Raw genomic sequence first — 26,561 nt, 5'->3', positions numbered from 1 at the left:
GAGGGAGGAAAGGGGGAAAAAAAGGAGGGGGAAGGGAAGGGGAGGAAGGAGAGTGGGAAAGAGTGGAGGGGGGAGATGCATAAAATCACAGGGTCAGTGTAATCTTTTGGAGTGCTGCCTACCCCTGCCACCACACCCCTGCCACCACTACCACCACATCCCTGCCGCCGCCACCACCTCTACACACCTATCACCACCATCATCACACACCTGTCACCACTACCTCCACCACACACCTGCCAACACCACCACTACACCCCTGTCACCACCACCATCCCCTAAACACCACCAACACAGCTAACATTGTACCCATATCACCAGCACCACCACACCTTTGTCACCATTTCCTTGTCAACACACCACATAACTTGCCAGTATTATTCAGCCACTTTAGCTATGAATACTTACATGTCCCTCCACCATAACCACTACTTACCCTCTTTCCCCTCAGTCTTGTCATCCACCCTGTCATATCCAGCTCGATAATAAGTATTAATGATCAGCCACGAAAGGTCCAGTAGGTCTGTGGCTGTGTACTTTCCTTTGTACTCTCTAAACATCTGTACCTGTCACCAAAGCTACTGCCAGGTGAGGTGTGGTGTGCTGTGTTCAGGTGGGTCGTATTATTCACAGACATTATCATAATCATTATCATCATCATCATCATCTTCATCGTCATCATCATCATCATCATCATCATATCATCGTCGTAGTTCTTGTCCTTCACCACCAGACACACACCGCAGGGACCCATGACACTGGCATCCACACACTAATTTTCTTAACGCCGTCAGTGCAGTGACGTCCTCTTACGTTTACCAGCAACAGAGAAGGTTATTCACATGAAGAGAGCGACCCCTAGTTGTGGAAGGGTTATAAACTGTCAGAAGTAACCTCCATTAGCACGGTGACTCATTATTATTATTTTATTTTTATTTATTTTTTTTTTTTTTTTGTGCCGCCACCAGACGATTCCGTTCAGCTGAGGGGAAACCTCTTTAAGAGAAGGGATGAAAACCATCAGCGCGATAACCTTGTCTGTGATTATTTTAGAGAGCCCTCTTCCAACAAGGGTTAGAAGCAAATTTTTAGTAACTCCTTCAGCACGACGACGTATCTGCAAGCAGTTCCAGGCACCGCAGAACGATTTTATTCTGCCCAGCCATAAGGACAAACATATATGGCTAAAGCTGTGAGGGTTGATGATGTTTGTTTGTTTTTATTGTGATTATTATTATTATTGTTGGTGTTTAATGATATTATTGCTGTCGTTGTTTCTTTTTATTGCTACTGTGTGTTTTTTTTATAGTTGTTTTTGTTGTTGCTGACTTGCTTTGTAGGACGACTTGCATATGTAGTGAGAGAGAAAGAGGGAGTAGTATGATCGTACGAGGGAGAGCGTCCCCCTCCACGTCATCCCCAAGGGACGCACAAGTCTGGCCCCACACCCTTCATGTTCCTCAATCCTAGCAACATGGTGCCACGCTCTTACATTCCCTTATATAGCACAAATTATGGTGATACAACAAATACGCCCTGAATCCCCGGTAAAGAAGAGAGATTTGTGTGTGTGTGTGTGTGTGTGTGTGTGTGTGTGTGTGTGTGTGTGCGTGTGCGTCCTGGGCTTGGGGGCGCCTCCTAGTAGCTACGAGGTTAGTATGCTGTGTTTAACCCCGCCATTTCGAAAGATATCCTGTAAAACTAAATTATATCGTCTGGAAATGGCAAGAGTAAAGCGAAATCGGTGTTATCGTAATGAGAGTTAGAACAAGCCACCGCCTTGGTCATCACGGCTCTTTGTGGCGGATCGTGGTGGTGTGAGCTGCAGGTGGTCATCGGGTCCAGCGCCCTCTTTAAAATTACATATGACACCGGAACATGAAAAGCTGGTTTAGGTTATCGACAGCAGTTTAGATAAGGAAAGGACCGTGTATATTATGTGCTTAGACTAAATGCGTTTTCCTTATCAGTGAGATCTGACCTGGCAAGGGAATTGGGGGAGGATGGGGGAGAGGGATTGGTGTAGAGAAGTGAGAAGGGGGAGGTGGAAAATGGCGGAAGGAGTGATTTCTAACTGCTGGGAGAGGGAGTAGGGGATATACTGAGGAGGGGCAGGGAGGAAAGGCTTCAGGAAGGAGGGGGTATTCTAGAGAGAAGAGGATATGAAGAGGAAGGAGGAAGAGGGAAGGGAGGGATGGTTGATTTCTAGCCATGTCGGGTCGAGCGATGTGGTAGACAAGAAACAAGAGAAGTGGGAGGAATAAATGAATGATGCTGAGAGGTGAGGAAGGAGTCATTGCTGGCGGATAATGAGGGTGATACGGATTGGGGAGAAGAGGAAAGGACTAGAAAGGGTGGAGGAGAGGAGAAGAAGAGAAGTAAAAGAAAAGGTAGGGGCAGGAGAGACGAAGAGAGTGGGGAGGAGGGAAGAGGAAGAAGGGATGAGTTCTTACCATGGTAGGCGGTGACTGAGGTGGAAGACGAGGAGAGAAGAGGAAGAGGAAGAGGGAGGAGAGAAGAGGAAGAGGGAGGAGTGGAGAGGAAGAGGAAGGAGAAAAGAGGAAGAAAGAGGAGTGGAGAGGAAGGGGGAGGAGAGAAGAAGAGGAGGGAGGAGTGGAGAACAGAGACAAGAGTGGAGAGTGAGGGAGTGGGTGGGGGCTGACAGGTGTGTGGCATGCGGAGGCCTAATTAAGAGGTGAGGGCAGGTGAGCGGGACGCCACTGCCATATCCACGATTTCCCCAGCGACCCCACCACTCACAAATCACAGGCCAGCCCCCTCCCCACACGCACGCACGCACGCACGCAAAGGTCTGCCCCACCCCGCCCCGCCCTGTTGTGCCTACATGCCGTACATCATCATCATCATCATCCTAATCTTAACTTACTATCCTTGTCTTACCCGATAACAAACAGTCTCGATAGAACGAATAGGTCTGTTGCTGTTTACTTTCCTTTGCATCCCTTTATATACTTCAGCACCAACACATAATACAGCTTATATACCGTCCACTAATCCCTCACTGTATTGTAGCCGTGGTCTGCCTTAGGGTTGAGAAAATCGGACGAACGAGGCTTCTACTTGTGTTCTATACATCTGAAATTTCTGAGCAGCTAATAATTTAATTGATTATGATTTTCTTTTTGTACACCTTTTCTTATATTCTCTTCCTACGTGCATTGCCTTGCCCTGCCTCTGTCTTGTGTTTGGCGTTGTCTCTCTCTCTCTCTCTCTCTCTCTCTCTCTCTCTCTCTCTCTCTCTCTCTCTCACACACACACACACACACACACACACACACACACACACACCAGTGCATCCTCTGTCCTTCCCTGTCTGCAGATCTACTCACCCTTGTTATAATATTTCAACTTCCTCTTCTTTTCCTTCTTCATTCCTACCTAAGCTCTCATTTAATCTCCAGTCATTTATTCATTAATTCAATTCCCTGTTCCCACCTTCTCATTTACATTAGCTACACTCATACATTCATTCATTTATTTAACATTTTACATCCTTACTGTAATGTCCTGCAATTGTTCAGATGTTTCTATAACCCTTCTACCTATTTGCCAAACCTGGTGTCTATTCACCTTTCATTTTCGCTCGTTCATTCATTTATTCATCATTTCTTCCTAACTACCGACTTCCTCTGGCTTTCTCGCCACCACCTTCCTTCCTTCCCTCCTTCCTTCCCTCCTTCATTCATTCATACATTCATACGTACGTGCTCACCCCCCCAGGCAAAAACTGGTTGTGTATGGTAGAGTCAACCTGCAGGCAACACGAGATTCACAGTATTCTCTCTCTCTCTCTCTCTCTCTCTCTCTCTCTCTCTCTCTCTCAAAAAACACTGGTAATGTGTGTTAAGAGTGAACCTTTCTGGCTACACTAGAGCCTCATTATTACAGAGCTGGGTGGCGGATCCAGGGTGAGTGGAGGGGGGGGGTCATACTACTGCTGGTTATTGTGGGGAAATGCATACTAGCTGGGGTCCGTATGGTATAAAAACGCACACACACACATACATACATATACGCGTACATACATACAAACATGCATACACACGTTCATACAGATTCATTTTCACATATACACATGTATGTTTTGCTTATGGGAACATTTGCACATTTTGAACCAGCCTACTCATGCCTCTGTCTGCACACACACACACACACACACACACACACACACACACACACACACACACACACACACACACACACACACACACACACACACACACACACACACACTCATTCACTCTCTCGGTTCATCTACTCACACATACACGCACAGACAATTACTGACACTTGCACACGCACATGCACACATATATTTTTGCTCATACACACGCACACTGATTCACACACACACACACACACACACACACACACACACACACACATATATATATATATATATATATATATATATATATATATATATATATATATATTTACACACACACACACACACACACACACACACACACACACACGAACGAACATGAATATTTACACACACACACACGAACGAACATGAATATTTACACACACACACACACACGAACGAACATGAGTATTTACACACACACACACACACACACACACACACTGGAATGTTAATATGTGCGAATGCGAGTGAGAGAATGAAATCTGCAACTGGGGTGAGCTCTTCCCCCCCCCCCTCTCTCTCTCTCTCATACGGTAGATACCATAATCATAGTATTTTCTTTCGTTTGTATTCCTTTGTACTTCATTTATCCAAACACCTCTCTCATTGCCCTTGATCTTTCTTCTTTCTCCCCCTTTTTTTTTTATCGTGTTTCCTTTTTTTTTTTTTCTTCATCAGATTTTATGGTCATATCTTTTCATTTATTCTTCACTTAAATTTTCTCTGTAAAAAATTTTCCCCGTATCTTGTTATTTCTCACTTTCAGAATCTCGTTTTTCTTTCCTTCCACTTTCATTGTACTGATTTTCTTCTATGCCCTCTGTTTCCTCCTTTGCATGCTGGTCATCATCTTTATTTTCTCTTCCTCTCTCCCTCCCTCCTTATTTTACTGCCACTGTCTCTCCTTGCTTCCCCCGCCCCCCTCAATTTTTCATCTTCTCCCTTCTCTCCCTCCCTACTGCTCCCGCCACTTCATCCCTCCTCCCTTCTCATTATTTCTCTTCCTTCTCTCCTCACCTATGCTTCCATCTATTCCTTACGCCTCCCTTCCCCTTCCTTTCCTTTCCCCTGCTTCCTTCCCTTTCCTGCCTCCACTTCTGCTGTTCCCTTTATCTTTCCTGATCCTCCTCCCTCCCTTTTATTCTTCCTTTCCTCCCACCAGTCCTCCCTCTCCATTCTTCCCTTCCTCTTGCTTTCATATCCTTTCTCCCCACCTCCTACCGACCCCCTCCCCTTTCTTGCCCTCTCTCTTTCCTGACTCCCTGACTTTTCTTCCCTCCCTTCCTCCTACTCTTCCCTGTTTTTCCCTTCCTCCGTCTTGCCTCCAATAAAAGAAAATATTATAACCAATACTAATTAAAAAAATAAATTTTCTTTTCAGGTTACACTATGATAGTCTCTATTCTCCTTTCACACTTTCCTGTAAAATGTCCACGCCAGTTTTTCTATACGGCGTGGTGTTCTTTCTGACTTTTTCCTGCCGGCTTCGGCTGGAGGGTTTGGAGGGCGGGGGAGAGCCTTCTTCTTTGCTATCCTTATCTCATTCTAGTAGTTCAGTTACTCTTCTAGGAGCTGCCTAGCATGGGCCAACCGGCCTACTGCAGTTATCCTCTCTTCTTATGTTCTTATGTTCTTATGTTCTTTTCCCCTCCCTCCTACCGCTCTTAACTGTTCTTCCATCCATCGTATCCTGCTTTCCTCCCCACCCCCTGTTTGTTCTTCCCTTTCTCCTGTCTGTCTCCCTTTTATTGCCGCCGCCTTACCCTCCAGTGTCATTTCTTCCTTCTCTTTCCTGTTTCCTTCCTTCTCCCTATCTATCCGTCCCTCTCTTCCCGTCTCCCTCTCCCTCTCGCCTCTCCCTCCTTCCTCCACCTACTTCTCCCTCTCTCTCCCCCCCCTTCCTCCCTGCTTCCCTGTCATCTCTCTCCTACCGTCCTCCCTTCCTCCCCTCTCACCTCTCTCCTACCCTCCTCCCTTCCTCCCTGCTTCCCCTCTCACCTCTCTCCTACCCTCCTCCCTTCCTCCCTGCTTCCCCTCTCACCTCTCTCTCCTACCTACCTTCCTCCCTCCACCTGCCCCTCTCTCCCCTCCCACCCACCCATCCAGCCGCCATCCACGCGTCTCCTTCCCAGTCAGACAGATATAGGAAGCCCAGATATTCCTCAGATTGCTGCCCTTAAACAGGACCCTGGAGGGGCACGAGCAACAACCGCCCCTACGGAACCCGGGCCTTAGGAGTCAAATTACCGGGTTTTCGGGTAGGAATGTGGACCTTATGTGCAGTCGCGTCACGGAGCGCCCATACCGAGGCCCATGTGTCGCTCTCAGATTTGTTCCTTGAAGAGACAAGCGTGGCTACTGGGATTTGATGAGCTGCATGGAGGAGGAGCAGGAGGAGGAGGTTGAGTGGAGGAGTGCTGGGAGGGAAGGAGTTAAGGGAAAGGCAGGATGGAACTAGAAAAGGACGATGGCCAGGGGTAGGGGGGCAAGGCTATTGATATTTGTCAAAACAGAGAGAGGGAGAGAGAGAGAGAGAGAGATTAGCACTACTTGTCTGTGTGAAGATTAAAAGGTTGTGAATATCAATCCTTTTTCGTCTCACTTATATTGTGATTTTTACAACTTCACTCCGATACCCTGTTTAACCTTTTATTCCCGCTGCTTCAGTCTGTTTCATGCTGCCTGGGTTGGACCTGGAGGGGTTAGAGCCAGCTTTCATTAACCTATTCAGTACGAGGGATCTAAACTGAAGCCGAGTAAAATCGTCAGAATATTCATATACTATTATAAAAACGGCGTATATAAATGGTTAAGGGAAAGTATAGCATGGAAGGGCGCATGAAAGAAGGCGACTTGGATTGGCTGATGGGGTTGAGCGATATTAAAGAGGTTATGAGACAGTTTTGTGATGACCACCAATGATGAACTCAGGGACTGGACGTCTGGCAGTAGATAGATGGGTAGATTTATATGTTTATGTCTACTTTTCCTTCGAATCAATCCATTACTGCCTGGATTTGCCGCACATCTTGTAGGGAGGGTGCTCGACATACCTCCCTTCGCCTTCGGGCTCATAGTCGCGAAATTCTTTTGTCCAGACTAAATTTATGATTGTCTCGACTTTTGACAGTTCGCTCAAATAGCTTATAATTCCAGCACAAGGGAGTAAAGACCTAATTTCTGTCTGTGTATCTGTCTGTCTGTATATGTATCTGTCTCTATATCTGTGTGTCTGTCTGTCTATCTGTGTGTGTTTGCCAGTGTTATAATATTCCCGGGTTTGGCCTATATTTTTTATGAAACCCGTCAAATGTTTATCAGTCTTTGTTTTGCTTTGTCTACTTCCTTCCTTCCTTACTTCTTTCCTTCCTTCCTTCCTTCTTTCCTTCTTCTTTCCTTCCTTCCTTTTTTCCATCTTCCTTCCTTCCTCCCTGTGCGTATTTGGATAGAGCGACGGTTTATGAGGGTGGCTGCGAGTGAGATTGCTTCTTCTCCTCCTTTCGAAATCTGTGCAGTCTTCCTCCATCTCTCCTTCCTTCCTTCCTCCCTCTTCTTCCTCTGAATTTTGTAGTCTTCCTCCATCTGCCCTTCCATCCTTCTTTCATGTCTTCCTTCTTTCCATCCTCTCCCCCTCTTCAATTTTTGCTCTTCCTTCCATCCATCCATCCTTCTTTCATCCTTCCTTCCTTCCTTCCTTCCTTCCTCCCTTCCTGTTCGTCTTCTTTGCAAATCTGTGTAGTACTTTTTCTCGTCTTCTTTCTTTCTTTTATTCTCTCCCAAATCTGTGCATTCCTCATTTTTTCCTTTTCTTCCATGCTTCTCTTCATTTTGTCTCGTCTTTCTTCCATGCTTTCTCCCAGCCACACTTCCTTCCGTCCTCCTTCCGTCACGCGTTTTTCTCTCCTTGCGTCCTTCCTTCCCGTCTTTCTTTCTTACCTGGGAGTGAGATTGCTTCCTCGTCTCCCTCTCAAATCTGTGCAGGCTTCCTCCTTCCTTCCTTCCTTCCCCTTCTTCCTGCCTTCTTGCATTCCTTTTCCTTTGTAGTTTAGTCATTTCTTTCATTCTTGCCTTCTTTCTGTCTTTTCCTTCCAACATTTACTTCTTTCGTACTTCCCTCTTTCTTTCCCTCCATCCTTCTCTCCCTTCTCCTTCTTGCTTTACTATCCTTATCCCTCAGCATGTAGAATTAGATCTTGTAGTCATAGTCTACTCTGTAACAGGCAGCCTCGAAAGGACTATAAGATCTGTTACTGTTTGTTTTCCTTGGTACTCCTTCCTCTCCTCCATCCTCCTCTCCCTCCTGTTCTGTCCTTCCTTCTTTCCCATTGTCTTTCTGCATCGTTATTTCCTCGCAGCCCCCTTAGCTTCAAAATCCCAGTTCTTTTGTCTCTTCCTACCTCATTTCCTTATTCGTTTCCTTCCTGCATCCTCTCCTCAGGTGATGGGGAGATGGAGGAAAGGAAGGAAGGATGGAGGAGGGACGGAGATAGAGGGATAGGTAAATGAAAAAAAAACTGTGGAAAAGAAGGAAAGAAGTTGGAAATAAGGAAGAAGATGGAAATTTAAAAGAAAGAAAAAAGAAGTAAGGAAAAGATTAAAGAAGATGGAAAATATTTACGAGCAAAGAAATAAAGAGAGGACCAAACAAAGACTAAGAATGAAGGAGTTTAATAGAGAGAAAATATACAGATTAAGAAAAAAAGGCAAGGAAAAAAGAGAGCAAGGAAGAGAGAAACATAGAACTGAATGAGGAGAGGAGAGGAGAGAGGGAGGAAAGAAATGGAGAGAAAAAAAAGAATGTTACTGAGTGATGGAGGACTGGATTTAGCTGCGAGAGAGAGAGAGAGGTGTGTGTGTGTGTGTGTGTGTGTGTGTGTGTGTGTGTGTGTGTGTGTGTGTGTGTGTGTGTGTGTGTGTGTGTACTTAACAAGCAGCTAATCATAACTCCTTTCAGTAATCCCCGTCATCAGCAGCAATTAAGATTTTCACCGTGTATACATCGAAACGTTTCCCGGCCCAGAAACGTTTAATTATAGAGCACCTGGAAAACGTTCACCTGGCAGCGTTTAATTAGAGGATATTTTACGGGAGATTTGTAACGATTGGTGAAAATATGGATAAAAAAATAATTGAGATGGAAGAGGTTGTAAATAGCCCTAACCCTACCGTCCACTCACTTGATGGAGTTGAGGAGAGATTACTTAGGTAGAGCTAGAAACGTTTTAGAATTATAATTATCAAATGAGTCGATCGCCTTTTCAGTACGAGTAGGGGTGGAGTGCAGGAAGGCGTAGGTGTGTGTGTGTGTGTGTGTGTGTGTGTGAGAGAGAGAGAGAGAGAGAGGGAGAAAGGAGGGATGGAGCTAGAGATTTGACACGGCGTAAGGGAGGGAGAGAGGGGGAGGGAGGAAGAGGGAGGGAGGAAGGGAGAGGGAGGAGGAGGAGGGAGGGAGGGGGTATAAGAGCGGGCGTGATGGCCTCCTAAAACTGAGAATAAGCTTTGTGATCGGGTTTAATAATCCTATCACAACACGGGATGAGGCTGTGTGTGTGTGTGTGTCTCTCTCTCTCTCTCTCTCTTGCATCTTTCTCCAGCTTTCTTTCCCTCCTTCGTCCCTTCATTATCCTATCTTCCTTTTTTTTTTCTTGTCATTCTTTTTTTTTTTCTTTTCCGTCTCATCCTTCCTTTCCTAATGATGATGGTAATAGTAGTAATTATAATGATGTTACCGGTGTAATAATAAAAATAATAATAATCATCTACATCATCTTTAATAATAATAATAACAATATGTTTACGTGAGAGGAAGCATTGCGATTGGTAGCTTTAGATATGTTAATGTGTGAATGTAATCAGATGTTGCAGTGAAATGCATGTTGCACAGTGTCATGCACGGGCGAAAAAGTGGAATGCAATGAGAGCAGCCATTAATTTTTTCTTGTTCTTGCCTTCTTCTTCTTCTGCTTCTCCTTCTTCTTCTTCTTCTGCTACTTCTTCTTCTTCTTCTTCTTCATCTTCTTCTTCTATTATTATTATTATTATTATTGTTATTATTTTTATCATCATCATCATCATCATTCCCATCATCACTACTTCTTTTCTCCTCCTCCTCCTCCTCCTCCTCCTCCTCCTCCTCTCCAGTTTCACAACATCCCTGAGTTTGTATCTTTAAGCAGGCCTGTGAGAGCTAATGATACTTGTCCTCACTTATGCATTTTCTTCCCTTAAGTTACATTGAGGTCATGTGCCAATACACCCAGTAATTACCCTCAAATTACCCTCATTTACCACTCAGTTACCAAACCATAGGCGGGCGATTATTACCTTACTCCTTTGGTCCAGGTGGCTTGTGACTTTTATTTTATTATTTTTTTTATTTATATTTTTTTATTGTCCCCACCAGACGATTTTATTCAGCTTCTAAAAAGGCCTCTCGTACTGAAGGGGTCAATGGAGGCTGTGTTTAACCTCTCCATTTCGACAAGTGTGTTATAAAGTGAAAAAAAAAAATTGTCATGTAGGTTGGTGATATCGTGTGTGTGTGTGTGTGTGTGTGTGTGTGTGTGTGTGTGTGAGAGAGAGAGAGAGAGAGAGAGAGAGAGAGAGAGAGCACTACTTCATCATTATAAAACCAGTGTGAAGTGCCGCCGCTATTGACTCTCTCTCTCTCTCTCTCTCTCTCTCACTTCATTACTTCTTCCTTTGTCACTCTTGCTTCACCTCTCTCTTCCCTTCTACCTCATCGCTTTTTTCTCTCTCTCTTTTCTCTCTTTTTCTTTAATATATTTTTCTTTCTAGATGATGTATGATATATTGGGTATACTTTATTAATTTATTTGTAATGTATTTAAAGATGTAGTTTTATTAGCTAGTCTCTCTCTCTCTCTCTCTCTCTCTCTCTCTCACACACACACACACACACACACACACACACACACACACACACACACACACACACACACACACACACACACACACACAACTTACCTCTTTTTCTTTGTTTCTTTTTTCAGCGCCTCAGTCTCTGCTTCTTTCCTTGTCCTTCTCTTCTCCCCTCCCTTCCGTTCCCTCTCCTCCTCCTCCTCTACTCCCCTCCCTTCCGTTCCCTCTCCTCCTCCTCCTCTACTCCCCTCCCTTCCGTTCCCTCTCCTCCTCCTCCTCTTCTCCATCTCCTTCCCCCACCATTCTCACCCCCATTATCATCCCCCACCTTAATCACGTGATTTTTCTCTCCCTCTCCTCCCCATTCCTTCTCTCTCCCTCCTCTACTCCTCACTTCCCTTCCTCCTTCTCGTCTCCCCTCCCTTTTCTCCCCTCATCATTCCTCCCTCCCCATCATCCCCTCCATCATGTTCCCCTTGGCATTACCCTTTACATACCTTTCTTTCTCCTCCTCCCCTCCGTTGCCTCCACCCTTCTCTCCATGTCCACTCCTCTCTCCCTGTCTCTCCTTTCCCTTCCTCCCCGTTCCCCTCCTTTATCTCCCTCCCCTTACGTCTTTCTCTCCTTTCCCTTACTCATCTCTCCCTTCCTTTCCCCTCCCTACCACACCCTCCTTATTCCTTCACATCCTTCCCCTGTATTATCCTCTTCTTTCTCATCCTTCCCCTTCCCTTTCCAACCAACTCTCCCTCCCTCCGCTACTCCTTCCCTCTCGCTTGTTCCTTTCCTCCCCCTTCCCTCCCTTCCTCAGACTCATCCATCGCCTCTCTTTCCCCATCCTTCACCCCTTCCATCCCTTAAGCCCCTATCCCCCTCCCTCCCCCCTCCATCAAGTTTCCCTCCACCCATTACTCCTCCCCTCTTCAGCATTCTCTCCATCATCTTGCTCCTCGGCTCCTCCACTCACACTTCTTTCTCACTCCCCCCACGTCCCCCATCCCCCTTCCCTCTTCCACCTCCCCCCCCCCCCGTGCAGGTGGGGCCGCGCGCACACCATCCCGGTTATTTCCCCGGAGGCCCCGTATCAGCCCAAATCACGCCCCGCCCCGCTGACACTGCCCCCCCTCTCCTGCCCCGCTGACACTCCCCCCGTCCCCCCTCCGCCCCGAAGACATTGCCCCATCTTACACTGCCCCTTCCCCCTCTTTTCCTTCACCATGCTGTGCCCCCCTTGCTTCGCTGACACTGACTTCCCCCCTCCCCGTGCTCCGCTGACTGTGCCTACGGCTGACACATTGCCCTCCTCTCTCCTGCCCCAGTACCCTTTACTCATGTTTACCCCACTACCTTTCCCCATGTTTACCCCACTAACAATGCCTTTCCTTCCTCTTGCTGGAGGGTTTGGATGGCGAGGGAGAGCCTTCTTCTTTGCTGTCCTTATCTCATGCTAGTAGTTTAGTTACCCTTCTAGGAGCTGTCTAGCATGGGCCAACCGTCCTACTGCAGTTATCCTCTCTTCTTATGTTCTTATGTTCGTATGTTCCTGCCGCATGACACTCGCCCCTTCCCCCTCCTGGCCCACTGACACTGCAGCCTCCTATCCAGTCCCCCTTCCCCCCTCCCCCTCTCGCGCCTGCTGTACTCTCCCCTTCCGCTTCTGACGCGGCCGTTTTAATTCCTATCCTTGTTTCTTTCCAATATCTTTTATCTTCTTGTTCTTTTTTACTTATCACACACGTCTTCTGTTCCTTTCTCCTCGATCTTTCTTCCGGCCCCCCATTTTTCCATCCCTCCATTCTTCCCTCTCCTCCCTCCCTCCTGCTTTCCATCCTCATTAGTTCCCTTTCTCATCCTTCCTTTCTTCTTCCCCTCTTCCTTCCGTGTATTTCCGCCGTTGCTCGTCCGCTTATTCTTCTCGTCGTCTTTCTTTTGTCGTTCTCTCATATTCTTTCCTTCCTCCCCTTCTATTTTCTTTTTCCTTGTATTATTCCCTCTCTGTCATCCCCTCCTCCATCTGCCCCCTCTATCATAAGAACATAAGAACATAAGAAGAGAGGATAACTGCAGTAGGCCGGTTGGCCCATGCTAGGCAGCTCCTAGAAGAGTAACTGAACTACTAGAATGAGATAAGGATAGCAAAGAAGAAGGCTCTCCCCCGCCCTCCAAACCCTCCAGCCGAAGCCGGCAGGAAAAAGTCAGAAAGAACACCACGCCGTATAGAAAAACTGGCGTGGACATTTTACAGGAAAGTGTGAAAGGAGAATAGAGACTATCATAGTGTAACCTGAAAAGAAAATTTATTTTTGAATTAGTATTGGTTATAATATTTTCTTTATTCTATATCCACCCCTTATTTGTCATATGCTTATCTAGCCTATGCTTGAAACTCTCAATGGAAGAGGCAGCAACTACTTTACTAGGTAGCTTATTCCATTCGTCTACTACTCTATTACCAAACCAATTTCTACCGATTTCCTTTCTGAAACGGAATTTTTCTAGTTTGAAACCATTATTTCTAGTTCTATCCTGTATGCTCACTTTAAGTACCTTGCTAATATCTCCCTTATTTATACCATTCATCCACTTAAAAACCTCAATTAAGTCTCCCCTTACTCTACGCCTCTCTAGCGAATGCAGACTTAGTCTTTTCAGTCTGTCTTCATATGACAGGTTCCGGACGTCATGTATCATTTTAGTCATTCTTCTCTGTACATTTTCTAACGAATTAATATCCATTCTATAGTAAGGACACCAAAATTGTACTGCGTAGTCTAAATGTGGCCTTACTAATGCTAGATAAAGTTTCAGTATTACTTTAGATGATCTATTGCTCACGCTTCTCGAAATAAATCCTAGGACCCTATTTGCTTTATTTCTCGCATTAATGCACTGTTGCCTAGGTTTAAGGTCGTTACTAATCATAACTCCTAGATCTCTCTCGCATTCCGATTTGCTAATTTCTTTGTTATCTAAGCTGTATTTAGTATCTCCAATGGTCTTGCCTACGTTAAGTACTTTACATTTTTCAACGTTAAATTCCATTTGCCAAGTTTTAGACCATTTGGACAATGTATCGAGGTCTTTTTGTAAGTAATGGCAATCGTCAGTCGAGTTAATGATACGCCCTATTTTTGTATCGTCGGCAAATTTGCTGATTCTGCTATTGACTCCTAAGTCTAGATCATTTATATATATGATAAATAATAAGGGACCGAGTACTGAACCCTGTGGTACACCGCTAGTTACTAATCCCCAGTCCGACTTAGTTCCATTTATTAATACTCTCTGCTTTCGTCCTTTCAGCCAGGATTCTATCCATTTTAAGATATCGCCGTCTATACCGTGTGCTCGAACCTTTCTAACTAACCTTTCGTGTGGGACTCTATCAAAAGCTTTACTAAAGTCCAGATAAATAACATCGTAAGCTTTATCGCTATCTACTGCCTCATAGACCTCCGAGTAGAATGACAACAAATTTGTGAGGCAGGATCGTCCTTGCCTGAATCCGTGCTGACTTTCGTTTATAAGATTAAATCTTTCTAAGTGTTCTCTAATCTTATTTGCCAAAATTGACTCTAACATTTTTCCTACTATTGACGTTAGACTTATCGGACGATAATTCGACGCAGCTGATTTATCACCCTTTTTAAAGATGGGCACTACGTTTGCGGTTTTCCACGCCTCTGGAACTTCTCCTGAACTTAAAGAGTCATTAAATAACGTTAAAAGTGGCTGACATAATTCTTCTTTGGTTTCTTTTATAATTTTTGCATATATATCGTCCGGACCTGGCGATTTTTGAGGTTTTAACTTGTTAATTTCTTTCAATACGTCCTCCTTACTAATGGTTATTTTACTAAGAATATTTTCCGTATTCTCATGGTAAATATTTGCTGCTTGAGGGACCAGGCTTAGATTTTCCTTGGTGAATACTGATATGAAATAATTATTTAGGATGGAGCACATTTCTTTATCTTCACTGGTAATGTCACCTGATTCTGTTCTGAGTGGTCCTATCCTATCTTTATTTTTCGTTCGGTACATTTGATAAAAACCCTTGGGGTTTACTTTTGATTCACTTGCAACCTTAATTTCATAACTTCTCTTTGCTTTTCTTATCTCACTCTTTACTTCTCTATTTAAAATTGTGTACCGGTTACGTAAGTGTTCCTCTCCACGTTTTATTTTTCTATATATTCCTTTCCTTTGGCCTATGAGAGATTTTAATCTGTTGTTTAACCATCTTGGTTCTGAATTGTTAGTTCTAAACGGTTTTGAAGGAATATATCTATCTTGGCCTCCGTATATTATATTTATTAACTCGTTATACTTCTCACTGGTCGAACGTCTGTTTGGTACTGGAGCTGAGTTAATTTCCGTCACCTGGACTACATTCCTATCTACCACCTCCCCCCTCACAGACACCTGACGGACGTCCCCACGTGCTTCCTGCGCCTGACCTATGACCTGGGGATCCCCACTAACCTGACATTCCCTCAAATAGCTAATCTCCCTGTGGAATACCGTTCGAAAATAAGCTCTTAAGCCATCGAAATCTCCTAGACGAAAATTAGGAACGGTGGAGGTATTTTCAGTGGAACAGACATCCCAAATAAATTTGAACTTAATTTCTTCATGATCGCTATTACCAAGTCGTCCACCAACCTCTATATCGCTAATGATATTTTCTTTATTAGCTAAAACCAAATCTAGTATATTATTACCTCTGGTGGGCTCCCTGATATACTGATAAAGGAAATTATCCTGTACTACCTCTAGAAATTCCTCTGACTCTGCATCTCCTGTCTGATTTCTCCAATCTATCCTTGGCAGATTAAGGTCCCCAACAATTATTACTAAGCTGGACTGTGATGCTTTCCTAATTTCCTCCCAGAGGTATTTACTATCAGCTCTACTTAATTTTGGAGATCTGTAAATTGCTCCTAAGACTAATTTCTCCCTATTGTTACTAATTTCAACCCAGACACTTTCTGTGTCCCTATTTACTTTAATGTCTGCTTTATTGTAACAGTTTAATGAATCCTTTACATAAATAGCTACCCCTCCCCCTTTCTTCCCTGACGGTTTGACACAAAAATATTATAGCCTTTTATCTGATATTCTGCTAAAAATTCTCGAGTGTCTGTATTCATCCAAGTTTCACTAATAACGGCAATGTCTATTTTCTCTGTACAAATTAAAGCCCTCAGTTCATCCATTTTATTACGTAAACTCCGGCTGTTTGTGTAGTACACTTTCAGATTATTACGAGTAGTTATGCCTTTACCTTGGCATTTACTGTTATTTATTTTATTACTAACTGGGAAACTCTTTACTTTACTAATATAACAATTTTTTGTACTATCGCTTATCGCCCTTCTATCATCGCTTGTTCTATCATCTATCATCGCCTGCTCAATTTGAGGTGCCTGAGTGGATGTATCTACACTATTGGTTGAACTTTTGTTCTTAATTTTGCAAGTATCGATGCATCTATCCAAACATGGTAATAATGATTTCTGACTGTAGTTGCTGCATCTTCCTGTACACCTACTTCTCAATCTCGAAAAAATCCCTCCAACTCCCTATCTATCATTCCAGCTAAAACAGTAACTCCTTGCCTGCTAAGATGAGTCCCATCCCAACTATAGAAGGCACTTCGTCCATAAAACCGGTCCCAGCTGTCTATGAAAGGTATTGCATTATCTTTGCAATACCTTTCAAGGCGGCAATTAAACCCTATTGCCCTGCTCAACCATTCCCTTCCAACCCGCCACCTTGGTAAAACACCAAGCACTACAGGGGTTCCTCCCCTCTCCCTAACCTTTTCTAACATCAACTTGTACCTTTTCCACAGTACCTCACTCTTACGGCTACTAATATCATTGCCTCCTACACTGAGGCACACAGTGGGTTTGTCACCACTTTCCTTTACGATATTTGAAATTTTATCTACCACATTAGCCACCCTGGCCCCTGGAAGACACACATGTTTAGCGAGTGGAGTATACATGGCCCTGTTCAGATATCTCACCTGGGAGTCTCCAACAACAACAACATTTTTCTTACCTTTCTTGTTCTGTTTATACTTACCTGTACTGGAAGTTCTCTCACCGTCCTTCTCCTCTACTTCCCTCTCTGCCTTCCCTTCACATTCGTCCCGTAGTGTGTCGAATGTATTAGTTGCCTTAATTTCCGTTTGCTTTTTAAGAGTGAACTTCGTTGCACCCTTGTTAACAAGTGTCCAACCTTCAGCCTTTTTCTCTTTCTCCTCCAACATCTCCTCCAACAATTCCCTCATTTGTGCCTTCTCCTGCCTGAGAATTTGTACCTCCCGCTTCAGTTCGAGAAGTTCCTCCTTTAATTCAAGGTAGTCCTTTTCAGTACCTGCAGTGGGGACACAGCTCTCTGCCGAGGAAGCCATTACGCACTAGTTCACACAAGGTAGCACACACTATCACGGGTCACTACGGGTCACCACAACACACACACTCACAGATCACTAGCACAGCACTATCGCTGATCACTACAACACACTAACACAACCACTATCACAGATCACTAAAGCACACTAGCACAACACTACCACAGGTCTCTAGCACGTCTGAGCTGACTGGCCTCACGAGAGCGACTGACTGGCCTCACGAGAGCGACTGACTGGCCTCACCATTCTTTTCGTTCCTTGATTTGAGAGAGAGAGAGAGAGTATCAAAGACCAAGAGGATGGTTTGACATGGTAAGCGTGTGGGTAAGAAAACGAAGTATGGACGAAAAGAAAACGAACGAAATAACAAATGCTAGAAACGAGTAGACTCTGTTTGTATAAATATATCAGTAACATAATGGGGTTCTGCCATACATGTGCTGCGAGAGCCCCTTAATCCCGTCAGTCTGCTTCTTTATTTTTCCTGCCACTAGACGATTTTGTTCAGGAGAGCCCCCTAGCAGAGAAAGGGTTAGACAGGTCCTTTTGTGCTCCTGTGTATTATATATTTTGTTTGCCCCTGACTGAACTCTTTTTGTGGATGTGGCCATTTCGCTAGTCTCTGTGGTGGTATGCTTCTGAGTTTGTTCGTCCCATTTGTTAGTGGGAAATAGGGTTAAGATGATGATGATAATGATGATGATGATGATGATTATTATTCCTGCTCATCATACACACAATCTACCCAACCATCCATTGTCCATCCATCTACCCTACAGTATTTCCTACCATCCTTCCTCTTCTTAAATTTTCGTGTATTCCATCCATCTTCCACCGTTTTGTTTTTCTTCCTGCCTGTTCATTCTATTCTTCATTTTTCATTTCTTTCCTTTTGGTGCTGGCTTAACCTTTCCCCTTCTTTCCTTCCTTTCTCCTTACTTCCCTTCCTTCCTCCCGTGCTGTCTCCTTCCATCATTCCTCACGTTTCGTCCTTGCATCCTTCCTTCTTTGTTTTTCTCTCCTTCATTTCCTCTTTCCTTCTTTCCTATTACCCTTCCTTAATTTCCATTACTTCATTCATTCATTCATTCATTCCCTCCATCCTGCCTTCCATCCATCCTTCCTTCCCCCGTCCTGTCTGCCTTCCTTCCATTGATTCTTCCCTGCATCCTGTCTTCCATCCTTCCTTCCTTCCGTCCATCCTATTTTCCTTCCTTCCCTCCTTCACTCCATCCTGTCTTCCCTCCCTCCTTCACTCCATCCTGTCTTCCTTCCCTCCTTCACTCCATCCTGTCTTCCTTCCCTCCTTCCCTCCATCCTGTCTTCCTTCCCTCCTTCCCTCCATCCTGTCTTCCCTCCTTCACTCCATCCTGTCTTCCTTCCCTCCTTCACTCCATCCTGTCTTCCTTCCCTCCTTCACTCCATCCTGTCTTCCTTCCTTCCTTCCTTCCCTCTGTCTCTCCCTTCCTCACCCTTCATTTCCTCCCCTCTGTTCGCAAGTCAACGAAAAATACCAGACAAAGGCACTCCATCTCCCCTCTCACTCTCCTCGCTCTCACTCTCTCACTTTTCTCTCGCTCACATTCGCTCACTCTCTTTATTCTTGACGTTTCTCTCTCTCATTCACCCTTTTTTGGCGACTAATCTTTTACCTTCTGTTTTGTGTCAATAAACTCACTCATCCCTTGACACAACCCTCTCTCTCTCTCTCTCTCTCTCTCTCTCTCTCTCTCTCTCTCTCTCTCTCTCTCTCTCTCTCTCATTTTGTCTCTTCCATATCCCACACACGCTCACTTTTCATTATCTTCTCTTTGTTGTATTCTAGCTTTGCAGTTCGTTTACTCTCTCTCTCTCTCTCTCTCAAAAGAGGAGGGGTAGAGGGGAAATCCAGCCTGTTGAGAGAGAGAGAGAGTCTGTCTGTCTGTCTGTCTTCTGTAGCCTCGCGTTGTCTCCATTTCTACATTTATGTGTGTGTGTGTGTGTGTGTGTGTGTGTGTGTGTGTCTAAGAATGAAGATGTGTCGGGTAGGTAGGTAGGGAGAGAGAGAGAGAGAGAGAGAGAGAGAGGGAGAGGATCACCCACTAAGGCGCACTAAGCCCCTGGTGGAACACGAGATTTTCCCCCTCTGTTGTGATGGTGCTCCCCCCCCCCCCGCTCTCTCTCTCTCTCTCTCTCTCTCTCTCTCTCTCTCTCTCTCTCTCTCTCACACACACACACACACACACACACACACACACACACACACACACACATATCGATTTTTTATACCTGAACAAAATTGTGATAACTTTATTCTATTGCCGATGCGAGTTCATATTAAGAAAGGGAATAATTATGGATGAGATTGTTTCAGCAGTGTTAATGGTGGATTTCCTTTCAGCTGGAAAATATCGATAATCTTATAACTTAAAATAATACTAGCAATGATAATAATAATCGTAATAATAATAATAATAATAATAATAGTGATAATAATAATGATAGTAATAATGATAATAATAATAATAATAAAAATAATGGACTTTTCGCTTAATGTTATCCTAAATCAGATATGAAATTGTGTCAGTAGGATCGAAAAGCTTTACGAAGATAATTAATAAACTTTGATTGGAATTAATTTTTTTTGTAATGAAGGAAGTAGTTTATTGTTATCATGAAGAAAATTACTGACGTGAGCTGAAGTCCGTGTGGAGATCATTACTAACCTTTGATTGCAATGATTTTTATCCCAGGTGAAGGAAGAAGTGTTATGGTGAAGAATTATAGACGTGAGCTGAGACCATTTTTACCTTTACATTTATTTTCTGAGGTGAAGGAAGTAGTCAGTATCATTACCATCGTGAAGAAATGATTGAAATGGCCTAAGATCATTTTTTAAACTCTCGATTGCAATTCTTTTTTCTGAGGTGAAGAAAGTAGTATATTGTCATCGTGGGTAAATTAGTGAGGTAAGGGCATGATAGGGAGAGGGTGAAATCAACTAATGTCATGTTTCCATTTCACTTACCATCATTATTTTTGTTCACTGGGTCCCCTCTGCACCTGTTGTTTCCCTCCATCCCTCCTTCCCTTCCTCCATCTCTGTCTTCCCTCCTCTCTCCCTCCTTCCCTTCCTGCATCCCTTTCTTCCATCCTCTCTCCTTCCTTCCCTTCCTCCATTCCTTTTCTTCCCACCGTACTTCATCCTTCCCTCCCTAGACATCTATGCATCCCCTTTCCCTTTTTTTCATACCCAGGAACAGAGAGAGAGAGAGAGAGAGAGAGAGAGGATACAAAAAAACAAGGTAGAAGCGGAGGGGAGGAGAGACGAAATGAAGAACGGACAAAGGATAGTTAGAAAGAGGGAGACGGTGTGTGTGTATGTGTGTGTGTGTGTGTGTGTGTGTGTGTGTGTGTGTGTGTGTGTGAGAGAGAGAGAGAGAGAGAGAGAGAGAGAGAGAGAGAGAGAGAGAAAGAAAGAGAGAGAGAGAGAGAGGGAGGGAGGGGGGAGTAATGGGTTGAGAAAAACTTGAATTGTGTTAGAAAAGAAGAAAATAATGATAAAGGTTGGAGTTTTGTGGTGGAAAGAGGGATCGTTGCTGAGTAAGGACATCGATCTGTGCATAAGATCTTTTTATCAACCCTTGGGAAGTGTGTCATCAAGGAATAGATAGATAGATAGATAAATGATAGATACAGTGTGTGGTCTTGTTGGTGTTTATGTTGAAAATCTTACCACCATCTGCAGTACTTTGGCTCTTATTTTTCTCGGTTAAAGAAGCACCCTAACATCTTTTGCCTAGCGATTTTTTTTCCTTATTCGTCCTTTCTGCTCGTTTCTGTGTGATGTAAAGTTTTCTGTTATCTCCTCACTTAAGGACATAAACCAACCATATCTAAAAATAAATCAGTAAGGAAGAGGTGTTAAGGAGTCTCCCAGAATGAGAGTAACCAGCGATATTTAAGAATAAATCTCTCTATCTCTACATGCACATCCACACCATCACCTATTGTTACGCTCAAAAATCCCTTTACACATATGCGGCTCTGAACTGATTATAAAGATTCCAGCTCTTCTAAGACGCTTTTATTTTTAGGATTAGCGTTAGAAAAATCCCAATAGTCAATGTTTCTTCCAGACAATGTAGGGGAGTATAGAGAGGTGAGGCGAGACAGAGTTGTATCGAGGAAGGAGGGGTTGTTAATGAGGAGGGAGAGAAATGCTTGGATGAAACTGATTGGAAACAGATAGAGTGGGTTGATTTAGCAGGGGTGGGGGAAGGTCTAGACAGGTGGATAGATAGAGGAAAAAATAGGTAGGTAGGCAGAAACCTGGAAAGATTGGGAGACAGAGAGACAGATATAGATAGATAGATGAATAGATAGGCGGATATATGTAGATAGATAGATAGATAAAGCTACATAGATACAGGTAAATAGATATAGACATAAATAGATAGGAGGACATATGTAGTTATATAGACTGACAGGTAATTAGATACGAATGCTCAGAGGTAAGAATAACGCAATATAAACCCTGACAGTACTGTGTTGCCCTCGTGACTGGCATTTTACAGCATCAGCCTTATGTACATTTCCAGGCACAGGCGAGGTGTGAGGGAGAGATGGGGTAGAGGTGATAGCAGGTTGAGAGAGATAGATAGATAGATAAACAGGTGGGTAGATGGAGGAGAGGTAGGGTGGATAGAGGTGATGGCAGTTTGAGATAGAGTGAATAGATAGATAGATAAACAGATAGGTAGATGGAGGAGAGGTAGGGTGGATAGAGGTGATGGCAGGTTGGGATAGAGTGAATAGATAGATAGATAGATAAAGAAAAGTGAGTGAGAGTGCAGTTTGTCATGTTAGTATCGTCATCGTCGTAAACACCAGCGCAGTAGCAGCGACCTTACATGATTTGCTGTGTTTTGGCAAGAGAAGCTGGTTTAAAGAGAGAGAGTGGATATAGTTTGATACCACTTAGATACGTCGGGTTAATAGGAGAGGATAGAGATAAATAAAGAGATAGAAGCGTCCTAGTTAAGTCAGAGTGAAGACTGGGTAGATTTAACAGGTATCAAGGGAAATAGAAATATAGAATAAAAGGCGGAAATGGCCAAAGATAAGGATGGGGTAAGGTGAGTCTTGTTTTTATTGCGTCATCACCACCATCACAATTTTACAGCAGCGCCAGCCTACGTCCATTACCAGGCCTAGGCGGGGTAATCAGGTGCTGCTCGCTTCACGCCCTCTAATATCCATTTGTGGTATAAGCCGACACTGGGGAGGGAGGGAGGGGTAGGAGAAGAGAGGATGGGAGGGAGGGCGAGGGGAAGGGGAAGGGAGGATGGGAGGGAGGGCGAGGGGAAGGGAGGGAGGGGGAGAGGAAGAGGAAGGGAGGGAGGGAGGAGAAGGGGAATAGGGAAAGGGAGGGAGGGAGTGGAAGGGGAATAGAGGAAGGGAGGGAGGGGAAGAGAAATGGAGGAAGGGAAGGCATGGGGCAGCGATAGAGGGGTAAGAGGGAACGGTCAGGGATGGTAAGAGGGGGAGTAGGTGGAAAAGAAGACAGGTGGAAAGAGGAAGGGATGAAGTGTGGAAGGTGAGAGGGCGGAGAGGAAAAAGGGTTTGAGGGAGGGGTAGAGAGAGGGACGGAGGGGAAAGGGGAGGAGTGCGCTGGGAACAGAGTGAGGTAGAGTGAGAGGGAGGGGCTTTGAAGAAGGAAAAGAGGCAGGGGGGGGTGGGCTGGAAAGGAAATAGGGAGGAGTTGGGAGAGGGCGCTATGCCGAAGGAGAAAGGGGAGAGAGTGATGTAGGAATAAAGGAAGAAAAGGAAGAAGAAAAGGAGGTAGGGAAGGATGATGAGAGGGAGGGAGGGAAGGAAGGAGAGAGGAAAGTGATGTGCGGGGGATATGGTGTGTAATGTTTTTTTTTTTAGTAGTGATGTGTTTGAAGGGGAGGTGATATGGTGTTAATGGTGGTGAACAGTGTGTGGCTGTGATGGTGGTAATGGAAAGAGAGAGAGAGAGGGGGGGGGGAATAGTTTTCTGTGGTGGTGAGCAGAGTGTGGTTATGGTGCTGGAGCGGGGAGAGAGTGGGGGGGGGGGTATATATATGGTACCGGTGTGTAATGGATTTTTATATACACATCTGAGTAGTGAACGAGATGTGATTGTGGTAGTGGTGTTAATGATGGAGAACAGTGTGGTTGTGGTGGTGGTGCCAGGACAGAGCCGAGTATGGGGTGGGGCGGGGCAGTAGTGGTTGGGGTGGGATGGGGCGTGGTAGGGGCAAGGATGAAGTAGGGTGAGGCAGCGATGGGGTGTGGTGGGAAGGGTGGGGTAATGGCAAGGATGGGGTGGGGCGGATCAGTGGTAGGATGGGTTGGAATGGGATGGGGTAAAGTTGGTTGACTGAAGTGGGGTAGGGTGAGGCAGGGTAGGGGTAGGGATAGGACATTGGTAAGGGTGGGGTGGGGCAAAGCCGAGACTGGGCAGGGGTGGGATAGAATGGGGCGGGGCAGTGGTATGTTGGGTTAAGATGAGGAACGGTAAAGTGAGGTGGGCAGGGCAGGACTAGAGACTGTGGTAAGGATGGAGTGGAGCGGTGTGGGGATGGGACGGGGCGGGGCGGGGCGGTGGTGTGATGGGGTGGGGGTGCTTCTGATTACTGTGAGGGCAGCTGAGCGTCACCACAACTCCATTTCTTAATTATCTCTGTGAGCAGCGGCCGTAATGTTGCGTGAGGGAGGCAGGCCAGGGGACGCTGCAGGAATGGTTGTGGTGTGTGTGTGTGTGTGTGTGTGTGTGTGTGTGTGTGTGTGTGTGTGTGTGTGTGTGTGAGGTGGGGTCAGTGTGTGGAGAAAATGGTGATTCCATGTACTTTCCGGTCTGTGTGTGTGTGTGTGTGTGTGTGTGTGTGTGTGTGTGTGTGTGTGTGTGCGCGCGAAGAGAGAGAGAGGTTTGCCTTGAATTTTGAAGTGGCTCATGGATTTGTAGTAGTTACGGTATGTCTCTTAGTTGTGTTTTTTTGTATGTATGTGTGTATGTGTGAGTGTATTCATGTATGTTTATTCTCTCTCTCTCTCTCTCTCTCTCTCTCTTCCATAAAGCTGGGCGATTAGTCCCTCATTACCTCCCCTCTTTCTCCCCTTCCCTTTCTTTTTCTCTCCCCTCCTTCCCCCCTTTTCCCTCTCTTTCTCAGTCTTCCCCCTTCCCTCCTCTCTCTCTCTCTCTCTCTCTCTCTCTCTCTCTCTCTCTCTCTCTCTCTCTCTCTCTCTCTCTCTCTCTCTCAGTTTTATCCTTTCCTCCCTCCTCAACACATTCCCTTCCCCTTCTCCTCCCTCTTTTTCCCTCCCTCCCTCCCTCCTTCCCGTAATGGCGGTGTATTGGCGGGTACTCGAGGGATTAGAGGGAGGTAGGGAGGGAGGGAGAGAAGGAGGGAGAAATGGGGAGGAAAAGTTGAAGTAGAGAAGGTGGGAGGAGGAGGAGGAATGGAAAGAATAAGAAGTGAAGGGGAAGGAAATATGTCTGGAGGAGGAAGGGAAGGAAGACAAGATGGAAGGGTAGGAGAGATGAGAGTGGAGTGAGAAGAAAAAGAGAGAAAATAGAAGAAAGGGAAGGAGAGAGAGAGAGAGAGAGAGAGAGAGAGAGAGAGAGAGAGAGAGAGAGAGAGAGAGAGAAGGGTGGAATAATAGGGTGGGACATGAAAAACCGGGGTGAACAAGACAAGAGAGATTGAATAAAGGGGAGAAGGTTAATTGAGAGGAGGGAGAGGGGAGAGGAGAAAGGGGAGAAAGGATTGGGATGAGAGAGCGAGGGATGGGGGGAGCAGGAGTGAAGGGTTAGACTGGGGAAGGAAAAGAATTAGGGAAGGTAGGTAGGGGGAAGGGGTAGGGAGCAGGGAGAATAAGGGAAAGGGTGGAGGGGAGGGAGAAAAGAAGGGGAGGAGAGAGAAAAGAAAGGAAGGGGAGAAGAAGGAGGGAGAGAGGGAGGGAAAGGGAAGGGAAAACTAGCAGAGAAGCAAATGGGGACGGAGGAAGGGAGGGAAGGAAAGAGGTTGCTGTAGAAAAGGAGAGGGAGAAAGAGAGGAAGAGAGGGGAGGAAGGAGCTGGGGAGAGAGGAAGAAGGGGAGGAAAGAGCTGGGGAGAGAAAGAGTTGGGGAGGGAAGAATATGGTGCTTGGTGTAGGTAATGAGGAAATACGTTTGGGGAGAAATAAAAAGGTTAAGAGAGAAGGGGAAGGACAGGGAATGGAAGAAAAATTGGCTAGTATTTTGGGGAGAGAGAGAGAGAGAGAGAGAAGGTAAGAAAAAGTAAAGCGAGAGAGAGAGAAAAGGGAAGAGAAAGGATGATATGTAGCCAAATGGAAATGAGAGATGGAGAGAGAGGAAGGGAGAGAGAGGGAGAGAAATGAAGTGAATAAAGTCTTAGCGAGAAGCAGGGAAGGGGTGTGTATGAGAGAGAGAGAGAGAACAGAGAATGAGATAGTTAGTGAAATATGGGGAATGTAATGAGAAAGATGACATTCTTTCTCCCTCCCCTCCCTCCTCTCTCCCTTAACCTCTTTCCTCCCTCCATCTCCCCTCCCCCTCTACTACCTCCCCCCCCTCTCTCTCTCTCTCTCTCTCTCTCTCTCTCTCTCTCTCTCTCTCTCTCTCCCTACTATTTCCTAAACCCTTTTCCTCCCTCACTTCTTCCCCTCATCTCTTCTCTCTTCATCCCTCCACTTCTCGTTTTTGCTCCCTCTTCCTTTCCTCCCTTTTTCTCTCACCTTCCATCCCCTCATTCTCTCTCCCCTCTTCTTCCTTTACTCTCTCTCCTTATACTTCTTCATCTTCTTTCCCTCCATTCTCTCATTCCTCTCCTTCATTCTCCTCTTCTCCATCACTTCCCTCATCTTCTCGTAATCTCTCTACTCTGTTTCCTTGACCTCTTCCTCACTTCCATCTTTCTCTTTCTTCGTTTCTGCATTTTTCTTCGTCTGCCTTTTCCTTACGTCATCTATCATTTGAACCTTTCCCCGTCGCGTTGATCCTTCTGTTACTATCGTTTTACAGCATCATCATCATCATCATCATCCCTACCATCTTACTCACATCATCATCA

The 26,561-nt window shown here is 45.1% G+C and overlaps 1 protein-coding gene across 1 annotated transcript in view; it reads right to left on the bottom strand.

Annotated features, from left to right (window-relative positions):
* Positions 1–26,561, bottom strand: part of LOC145393751 (uncharacterized) — a 247,243-nt gene that overhangs the window by 189,777 nt on the left and 30,905 nt on the right. The window contains exon 3 of the mRNA XM_080267795.1: positions 12,699–12,713. Within this exon, the coding sequence (XP_080123921.1) occupies positions 12,699–12,713 (15 nt within the window). The remainder of the gene's footprint in view (positions 1–12,698; positions 12,714–26,561) is intronic.

The sequence above is a fragment of the Coenobita brevimanus genome, chromosome 25, assembly GCF_032717465.1.
Source record: "Coenobita brevimanus isolate Jiangsu-jjx chromosome 25, ASM3271746v2, whole genome shotgun sequence".
In the NCBI taxonomy this organism is placed as follows: Eukaryota; Metazoa; Arthropoda; class Malacostraca; order Decapoda; family Coenobitidae; genus Coenobita; species Coenobita brevimanus.
Note: the sequence above shows the minus strand (reverse complement) of the source record. Positions and strands in the feature narration are given on the sequence as shown.